This window comes from Heterodontus francisci, chromosome 49, assembly GCF_036365525.1.
Source record: "Heterodontus francisci isolate sHetFra1 chromosome 49, sHetFra1.hap1, whole genome shotgun sequence".
Taxonomy (NCBI): domain Eukaryota; kingdom Metazoa; phylum Chordata; class Chondrichthyes; order Heterodontiformes; family Heterodontidae; genus Heterodontus; species Heterodontus francisci.
In genome coordinates, this window is record NC_090419.1 from 10375020 (window position 1) to 10385619 (window position 10600).

Consider the following 10600-nt stretch of genomic DNA (forward strand, 5'->3'; position numbering starts at 1 on the left):
GAATACACTCTACAGTGTGTTTAATAGTCTGATGAATACACTCTACAGTGTGTTTAATAGTCTGATGAATACACTCTACAGTGTGTTTAATAGTCTGATGAATACTCTCTACAGTGTGTTTAATAGTCTGATGAATACACTCTACAGTGTGTTTAATAGTCTGATGAATACACTCTACAGTGTGTTTAATAGTCTGATGAATACACTCTACAGTGTGTTTAATAGTCTGATGAATACACTCTACAGTGTGTTTAATAGTCTGATGAATACACTCTACAGTGTGTTTAATACAGTCTGATGAATACACTCTACAGTGTGTTTAATACAGTCTGATGAATACACTCTACAGTGTGTTTAATACAGTCTGATGAATACACTCTACAGTGTGTTTAATAGTCTGATGAATACACTCTACAGTGTGTTTAATAGTCTGATGAATACACTCTACAGTGTGTTTAATAGTCTGATGAATACACTCGACAGTGTGTTTAATACAGTCTGATGAATACACTCTACAGTGTGTTTAATAGTCTGATGAATACTCTCTACAGTGTGTTTAATAGTCTGATGAATACACTCTACAGTGTGTTTAATAGTCTGATGAATACACTCTACAGTGTGTTTAATAGTCTGATGAATACACACTACAGTGTGTTTAATAGTCTGATGAATACACTCTACAGTGTGTTTAATAGTCTGATGAATACTCTCTACAGTGTGTTTAATAGTCTGATGAATACACTCTACAGTGTGTTTAATAGTCTGATGAATACACTCTACAGTGTGTTTAATAGTCTGATGAATACACTCTACAGTGTGTTTAATAGTCTGATGAATACACTCTACAGTGTGTTTAATAGTCTGAATACTCTCTACAGTGTGTTTAATAGTCTGATGAATACACTCTACAGTGTGTTTAATAGTCTGATGAATACACTCTACAGTGTGTTTAATAGTCTGATGAATACACTCTACAGTGTGTTTAATAGTCTGATGAATACACTCTACAGTGTGTTTAATAGTCTGATGAATACACTCTACAGTGTGTTTAATAGTCTGATGAATACACTCTACAGTGTGTTTAATAGTCTGATGAATACACTCTACAGTGTGTTTAATAGTCTGATGAATACACTCTACAGTGTGTTTAATAGTCTGATGAATACACTCTACAGTGTGTTTAATAGTCTGATGAATACACACTACAGTGTGTTTAATAGTCTGATGAATACACTCTACAGTGTGTTTAATAGTCTGATGAATACACTCTACAGTGTGTTTAATAGTCTGATGAATACACTCTACAGTGTGTTTAATAGTCTGATGAATACACTCTACAGTGTGTTTAATAGTCTGATGAATACACTCTACAGTGTGTTTAATAGTCTGATGAATACACTCTACAGTGTGTTTAATAGTCTGATGAATACACTCTACAGTGTGTTTAATAGTCTGATGAATACACTCTACAGTGTGTTTAATAGTCTGATGAATACACTCTACAGTGTGTTTAATAGTCTGATGAATACACTCTGCAGTGTGTTTAATAGTCTGATGAATACACTCTACAGTGTGTTTAATAGTCTGATGAATACACTCTACAGTGTGTTTAATAGTCTGATGAATACACTCTACAGTGTGTTTAATAGTCTGATGAATACACTCTACAGTGTGTTTAATAGTCTGATGAATACACTCTACAGTGTGTTTAATAGTCTGATGAATACACTCTACAGTGTGTTTAATAGTCTGATGAATACACTCTACAGTGTGTTTAATACAGTCTGATGAATACACTCTACAGTGTGTTTAATACAGTCTGATGAATACACTCTACAGTGTGTTTAATAGTCTGATGAATACACTCTACAGTGTGTTTAATACAGTCTGATGAATACACTCTGCAGTGTGTTTAATACAGTCTGATGAATACACTCTGCAGTGTGTTTAATACAGTCTGATGAATACACTCTACAGTGTGTTTAATACAGTCTGATGAATACACTCTAGTGTGTTTAATACAGTCTGATGAATACACTCTAGTGTGTTTAATACAGTCTGATGAATACACTCTGCAGTGTGTTTAATACAGTCTGATGAATACACTCTAGTGTGTTTAATACAGTCTGATGAATACACTCTGCAGTGTGTTTAATACAGTCTGATGAATACACTCTGTAGTGTGTTTAATACAGACTGATGAATACACTCTACAGTGTGTTTCATACAGTCTGATGAATACACTCTAGTGTGTTTAATACAGTCTGATGAATACACTCTGCAGTGTATTTAATACAGTCTGATGAATACACTCTGCAGTGTGTTTAATACAGTCTGATGAATACACTACAGTGTGTTTAATACAGTCTGATGAATACACTCTAGTGTGTTTAATACAGTCTGATGAATACACTCTGCAGTGTGTTTAATACAGTCTGATGAATACACTCTGCAGTGTGTTTAATACAGTCTGATGAATACACTCTACAGTGTGTTTAATACAGTCTGATGAATACACTCTAGTGTGTTTAATACAGTCTGATGAATACACTCTGCAGTGTGTTTAATACAGTCTGATGAATACACTCTGCAGTGTGTTTAATACAGTCTGATGAATACACTCTACAGTGTGTTTAATACAGTCTGATGAATGCACTGTTTAATGCAGCCCGGTGAATGCACTGTTTAATGCAGCCTGGTGAATGCACTGTTTAATGCAGCCTGGTGAATGCACTGTTTAATGCAGCCTTGTGAAGGCACTGTTTAATGCAGCTCAGTGAGCACCCTCTGCAGTCTCTTTAATGCAGCCTGGTGAATGCACTGTGTTTAATGCAGCCTGGTGAACCCCCTATGCAGTCTGTTTAATGCAGCCGGGTGAACCCCCTAGGCAGTCTGTTTAATGCAGCCCGGCGAATGCACGTTTTAATGCCGCCCGCTGAATGCACTGTTCAATGCAGCGCGGTGAATGCACGGTTTAATGCAGCCTGGTGAATGCACGGTTCAATGCAGCCTGGTGAACACCCTCTGCAGTGCGTTTAATGCAGCCTGGTGAATGCACTGTTCAATGCAGCCTGGTGAATGCACTTTTTAATGCAGCCCGGTGAATGCACTGTTCAATGCAGCCCGGTGAATGCACTGTTTAATGCAGCCTGGTGAATGCACTGTTCAATGCAGCCTGGTAAATGCACTTTTTAATGCAGCCTGGTGAATGCACTGTTCAATGCAGCCCGGTGAATGCACTGTTCAATGCAGCCTGGTGAATGCACTGTTCAATGCAGCCTGGTGAATGCACTGTTTAATGCAGCCTGGTGAATGCACTTTTTAATGCAGCCTGGTGAACACCCTCTGCAGTGTGTTTAATGCAGCCTGGTGAATGCACTGTTCAATGCAGCCTGGTGAATGCACTGTTCAATGCAGCCTGGTGAATGCACTATTTAATGCAGCCTGGTGAACACCCTCTGCAGTGTGTTTAATGCAGCCTGGTGAATGCACTGTTTAATGCAGCCTGGTGAATGCACGGTTTAATGCAGCCTGGTGAATGCACGGTTCAATGCAGCCTGGTGAACACCCTCTGCAGTGCGTTTAATGCAGCCTGGTGAATGCACTGTTCAATGCAGCCTGGTGAATGCACTTTTTAATGCAGCCCGGTGAATGCACTGTTCAATGCAGCCCGGTGAATGCACTGTTTAATGCAGCCTGGTGAATGCACTGTTCAATGCAGCCTGGTAAATGCACTTTTTAATGCAGCCTGGTGAATGCACTGTTCAATGCAGCCCGGTGAATGCACTGTTCAATGCAGCCTGGTGAATGCACTGTTCAATGCAGCCTGGTGAATGCACTGTTTAATGCAGCCTGGTGAATGCACTTTTTAATGCAGCCTGGTGAACACCCTCTGCAGTGTGTTTAATGCAGCCTGGTGAATGCACTGTTCAATGCAGCCTGGTGAATGCACTGTTCAATGCAGCCTGGTGAATGCACTATTTAATGCAGCCTGGTGAACACCCTCTGCAGTGTGTTTAATGCAGCCTGGTGAATGCACTGTTTAATGCAGCCTGGTGAATGCACTGTTTAATGCAGCCTAGCAAATGCACTGTTTAATGCAGCCTGGTGAATGCACTGTTTAATGCAGCTCAGTGAGCACCCTCTGCAGTCTCTTTAATGCAGCCTGGTGAATGCACTGTGTTTAATGCAGCCTGGTGAATGCACTGTGTTTAATGCAGCCTGGTGAACCCCCTATGCAGTCTGTTTAATGCAGCCGGGTGAACCCCCTAGGCAGTCTGTTTAATGCAGCCCGGCGAATGCACGTTTTAATGCCGCCCGCTGAATGCACTGTTCAATGCAGCGCGGTGAATGCACGGTTTAATGCAGCCTGGTGAATGCACTGTTTAATGCAGCCCGGTGAATGCACTGTTTAATGCAGCCTGGTGAATGCACTGTTCAATGCAGCCTGGTGAATGCACTTTTTAATGCAGCCTGGTGAACACCCTCTGCAGTGTGTTTAATGCAGCCTGGTGAATGCACTTTTTAATGCAGCCTGGTGAACACCCTCTGCAGTGTGTTTAATGCAGCCTGGTGAACACCCTCTGCAGTGTGTTTAATGCAGCCTGGTGAATGCACTGTTCAATGCAGCCTGGTGAATGCACTGTTCAATGCAGCCTGGTGAATGCACTATTTAATGCAGCCTGGTGAACACCCTCTGCAGTGTGTTTAATGCAGCCTGGTGAATGCACTGTTTAATGCAGCCTGGTGAATGCACTGTTTAATGCAGCCTGGCAAATGCACTGTTTAATGCAGCCTGGTGAATGCACTGTTTAATGCAGCTCAGTGAGCACCCTCTGCAGTCTCTTTAATGCAGCCTGGTGAATGCACTGTGTTTAATGCAGCCTGGTGAATGCACTGTGTTTAATGCAGCCTGGTGAACCCCCTATGCAGTCTGTTTAATGCAGCCGGGTGAACCCCCTAGGCAGTCTGTTTAATGCAGCCCGGCGAATGCACGTTTTAATGCCGCCCGCTGAATGCACTGTTCAATGCAGCGCGGTGAATGCACGGTTTAATGCAGCCTGGTGAATGCACGGTTCAATGCAGCCTGGTGAACACCCTCTGCAGTGTGTTCAATGCAGCCCGGTGAATGCACTGTTTGATGCTGCCTGGTGAACACCCTCTGCAGTGCGTTTAATGCTGCCTGGTGAATGCACTGTTTAATGCAGCCCGGTGAATGCACTGTTTAATGCAGCCTGGTGAATGCACTGTTTAATGCAGCTCAGTGAGCACCCTCTGCAGTCTCTTTAATGCAGCCTGGTGAATGCACTGTGTTTAATGCAGCCTGGTGAATGCACTGTGTTTAATGCAGCCTGGTGAACCCCCTATGCAGTCTGTTTAATGCAGCCGGGTGAATGCACGTTTTAATGCCGCCCGCTGAATGCACTGTTCAATGCAGCGCGGTGAATGCACGGTTTAATGCAGCCTGGTGAACACCCTCTGCAGTGTGTTTAATGCAGCCTGGTGAATGCACAGTTTAATGCAGCCTGGTGAATGCACTGTTTAATGCAGCCCGGTGAATGCACTGTTTAATGCAGTTGGTGAACACCCTCTGCAGTGTGTTTAATGCAGCCTGGTGAATGCACTGTTTAATGCAGCCCGGTGAATGCACTGTTTAATGCAGCCTGGTGAATGCACTGTTTAATGCAGTATGGTGAATGCACTGTTTAATGCAGTTGGTGAACACCCTCTGCAGTGTGTTTAATGCTGCCTGATGAATGCACTGTTCAATGCAGCCAGTGAATGCACTGTTTAATGCAGCCCGGTGAATGCACTGTTTAATGCAGTTGGTGAACACCCTCTGCAGTGTGTTTAATGCTGCCTGATGAATGCACTGTTTAATGCAGCCTGGTGAATGCACTGTTTAATGCAGTTGGTGAACACCCTCTGCAGTGTGTTTAATGCTGCCTGATGAATGCACTGTTCAATGCAGCCTGGTGAATGCACTGTTTAATGCAGCCCGGTGATTGCACTGTTTAATGCAGCCTGGTGAATGCACTGTTTAATGCAGCCCGGTGAATGCACTGTTTAATGCAGCCTGGTGAATGCACTGTTTAATGCAGCCTGGTGAAGGCACTGTTTAATGCAGCTCAGTGAGCACCCTCTGCAGTCTGTTTAATGCAGCCGGGTGAACCCCCTATGCAGTCTGTTTAATGCAGCCGGGTGAACCCCCTAGGCAGTCTGTTTAATGCAGCCCGGCGAATGCACGTTTTAATGCCGCCCACTGAATGCACTGTTCAATGCAGCGCGGTGAATGCACGGTTTAATGCAGCCTGGTGAATGCACGGTTCAATGCAGCCTGGTGAACACCCTCTGCAGTGTGTTCAATGCAGCCCGGTGAATGCACTGTTTGATGCAGCCTGGTGAACACCCTCTGCAGTGCGTTTAATGCAGCCTGGTGAATGCACTGTTTAATGCAGCCTGGTGAATGCACTGTTCAATGCAGCCTGGTGAATGCACTGTTCAATGCAGCCCGGTGAATGCACTGTTCAATGCAGCCTGGTGAATGCACTTTTTAATGCAGCCTGGTGAATGCACTGTTCAATGCAGCCCGGTGAATGCACTGTTCAATGCAGCCCGGTGAATGCACTGTTCAATACAGTCTGGTGAATGCACTTTTTAATGCAGCCTGGTGAACACCCTCTGCAGTGTGTTTAATGCAGCCTGGTGAATGCACCGTTCAATGCAGCCTGGTGAATGCACTTTTTAATGCAGCCTGGTGAACACCCTCTGCAGTGTGTTTAATGCAGCCTGGTGAATGCACTTTTTAATGCAGCCTGGTGAACACCCTCTGCAGTGTGTTTAATGCAGCCTGGTGAACACCCTCTGCAGTGTGTTTAATGCAGCCTGGTGAATGCACTGTTCAATGCAGCCTGGTGAATGCACTGTTCAATGCAGCCTGGTGAATGCACTTTTTAATGCAGCCTGGTGAACACCCTCTGCAGTGTGTTTAATGCAGCCCGGTGAATGCACTTTTTAATGCAGCCTGGTGAACACCCTCTGCAGTGTGTTTAATGCAGCCTGGTGAATGCACTTTTTAATGCAGCCTGGTGAACACCCTCTGCAGTGTGTTTAATGCAGCCTGGTGAACACCCTCTGCAGTGTGTTTAATGCAGCCTGGTGAATGCACTGTTCAATGCAGCCTGGTGAATGCACTGTTCAATGCAGCCTGGTGAATGCACTTTTTAATGCAGCCTGGTGAACACCCTCTGCAGTGTGTTTAATGCAGCCTGGTGAATGCACTTTTTAATGCAGCCTGGTGAACACCCTCTGCAGTGTGTTTAATGCAGCCTGGTGAACACCCTCTGCAGTGTGTTTAATGCAGCCTGGTGAACACCCTCTGCAGTGTGTTTAATGCAGCCTGGTGAATACACTTTTTAATGCAGCCTGGTGAACACCCTCTGCAGTGTGTTTAATGCAGCCTGGTGAATGCACTTTTTAATGCAGCCTGGTGAATGCACTGTTTAATGCAGCCTGGTGAATGCACTTTTTAATGCAGCCCGGTGAACACCCTCTGCAGTGTGTTTAATGCAGCCTGGTGAATGCACTGTTCAATGCAGCCTGGTGAACACCCTCTGCAGTGTGTTTAATGCAGCCTGGTGAATGCACTGTTCAATGCAGCCTGGTGAATGCACTTTTTAATGCAGCCCGGTGAACACCCTCTGCAGTGTGTTTAATGCAGCCTGGTGAATGAACGGTTTAATGCAGCCTGGTGAATGCAATGTTCAATGCAGCCTGGTGAATGAACGGTTTAATGCAGCCTGGTGAATGCACTGTTCAATGCAGCCTGGTGAACACCCTCTGCAGTATGTTTAATGCAGCCTGGTGAATGCAATGTTCAATGCAGCCTGGTGAATGAACGGTTTAATGCAGCCTGGTGAATGCAATGTTCAATGCAGCCTGGTGAATGAATGGTTTAATGCAGCCTGGTGAATGAACGGTTTAATGCAGCCTGGTGAATGCACTGTTCAATGCAGCCTGGTGAACACCCTCTGCAGTGTGTTTAATGCAGCCTGGTGAATGCACTTTTTAATGCAGCCTGGTGAACACCCTCTGCAGTGTGTTTAATGCAGCCTGGTGAATGCAATGTTCAATGCAGCCTGGTGAACACCCTCTGCAGTGTGTTTAATGCAGCCTGGTGAATGCACTGTTCAATGCAGCCTGGTGAACACCCTCTGCAGTGTGTTTAATGCAGCCTGGTGAATGCAATGTTTAATGCAGCCTGGTGAATGCACTGTTCAATGCAGCCTGGTGAACACCCTCTGCAGTGTGTTTAATGCAGCCTGGTGAATGCAATGTTTAATGCAGCCTGGTGAATGCACTGTTCAATGCAGCCTGGTGAACACCCTCTGCAGTGTGTTTAATGCAGCCTGGTGAATGCACTGTTCAATGCAGCCTGGTGAACACCCTCTGCAGTGTGTTTAATGCAGCCTGGTGAATGCAATGTTTAATGCAGCCTGGTGAATGCACTGTTCAATGCAGCCTGGTGAACACCCTCTGCAGTGTGTTTAATGCAGCCTGGTGAATGCACTGTTCAATGCAGCCTGGTGAACACCCTCTGCAGTGTGTTTAATGCAGCCTGGTGAATGCAATGTTCAATGCAGCCTGGTGAACACCCTCTGCAGTGTGTTTAATGCAGCCTGGTGAATGCACTGTTCAATGCAGCCTGGTGAACACCCTCTGCAGTGTGTTTAATGCAGCCTGGTGAATGCAATGTTTAATGCAGCCTGGTGAATGCACTGTTCAATGCAGCCTGGTGAACACCCTCTGCAGTGTGTTTAATGCAGCCTGGTGAATGCACTGTTCAATGCAGCCTGGTGAACACCCTCTGCAGTGTGTTTAATGCAGCCTGGTGAATGCAATGTTTAATGCAGCCTGGTGAATGCACTGTTCAATGCAGCCTGGTGAACACCCTCTGCAGTGTGTTTAATGCAGCCTGGTGAATGCACTGTTCAATGCAGCCTGGTGAACACCCTCTGCAGTGTGTTTAATGCAGCCTGGTGAATGCAATGTTTAATGCAGCCTGGTGAATGCACTGTTCAATGCAGCCTGGTGAACACCCTCTGCAGTGTGTTTAATGCAGCCTGGTGAATGCAATGTTTAATGCAGCCTGGTGAACACCCTCTGCAGTGTGTTTAATGCAGCCTGGTGAATGCAATGTTTAATGCAGCCTGGTGAATGCACTGTTCAATGCAGCCTGGTGAACACCCTCTGCAGTGTGTTTAATGCAGCCTGGTGAATGCAATGTTTAATGCAGCCTGGTGAATGCACTGTTCAATGCAGCCTGGTGAACACCCTCTGCAGTGTGTTTAATGCAGCCTGGTGAATGCAATGTTTAATGCAGCCTGGTGAACACCCTCTGCAGTGTGTTTAATGCAGCCTGGTGAATGCAATGTTTAATGCAGCCTGGTGAATGCACTGTTCAATGCAGCCTGGTGAACACCCTCTGCAGTGTGTTTAATGCAGCCTGGTGAATGCAATGTTTAATGCAGCCTGGTGAATGCACTGTTCAATGCAGCCTGGTGAACACCCTCTGCAGTGTGTTTAATGCAGCCTGGTGAATGCACTGTTCAATGCAGCCTGGTGAACACCCTCTGCAGTGTGTTTAATGCAGCCTGGTGAATGCAATGTTTAATGCAGCCTGGTGAACACCCTCTGCAGTGTCTGATCTGTTAATTCCCGCATTGCTGCATTCTCTCAACCTGCTCACTCACCCATTCCAGGAGCTTGATAAAACCCAGGGGTTCCTTGGCGACGCGGAAGGAGCCGCTGGCTACGATCTGTGGAAGGAAGGAGGGTGAGTGAGTTTAGGCTGATTCCCCCGCCTCAGTCGCCTCGGCCCCGGTCTCCCTCCCCGCAGAGCAGCCGCTTTACCTGGTTCACAAGCTCCATCTTCGCAGCTCGCTCACCGGGGGGGGGGGGGAGGGAGGCGGGGCCTGCGGGGGAGAGGGCGTGGCCCAGCGGCGCGGTGACATCATCCGGCGAATGTGTCCCGGCGGCGCGGTGACATCACCCAGGGGCGCGGCCCAGCGGCGCGGTGACCTCATCCAGGGGCGTGGCCCAGCGGCGCGGTGACCTCATCCGAGGGGCTCGGGGCATGGCGGAGCTCTGACGCGGCCACGTGGGCCGGCCGCCATCTTCATTACGTCACCAGCAGGCGGCCCGAGGGAGGAGGAAGAAGTGTCATGGCGGCGGTACAACAACAACTTGAATTGGCGCAGCTCCTTTTAACGTGGTTTAAAACTGTCCCCAAGTCGCTTCACAGGAGCGGTTAATCAAACACAGACATTTTTAAAACCACCCCTTCCCCTCCCCTCCCCCTACCCCTTCCCACTAACCCCCCATCCCCCCTGACTTGTACCTTGTAGATGGTGGACAGGCTTTGGGGAGTCAGGAGGTGAGTTACTCGCCTCAGGATTCCCAGCCTCTGACCTGCTCTTGTAGCCACGGTATTTATATGGCTACTCCAGTTCAGTTTCTGGTCAATGGTGACCCCCAGGATGTTGATTGTGGGGGATTCAGCGATGGTAATGCCATTGAATGTCAAGGGGAGATGGTTAGA

General features: G+C 46.4%; 1 protein-coding gene across 1 annotated transcript in view; it reads right to left on the minus strand.

Moving 5' to 3' along the window:
• sypa (synaptophysin a) overlaps positions 1-9959 on the minus strand; it is a 101750-nt gene extending 91791 nt beyond the window's left edge. The window contains exons 1-2 of the mRNA XM_068024391.1: positions 9913-9959; positions 9753-9818 (exon numbers count right to left, since the gene is read on the minus strand). Of these exons, the coding sequence (XP_067880492.1) occupies positions 9753-9818; positions 9913-9930 (84 nt within the window). The 5' untranslated portion in view covers positions 9931-9959. The remainder of the gene's footprint in view (positions 1-9752; positions 9819-9912) is intronic.
• Between the last annotated feature and the right edge of the window lie 641 nt (positions 9960-10600).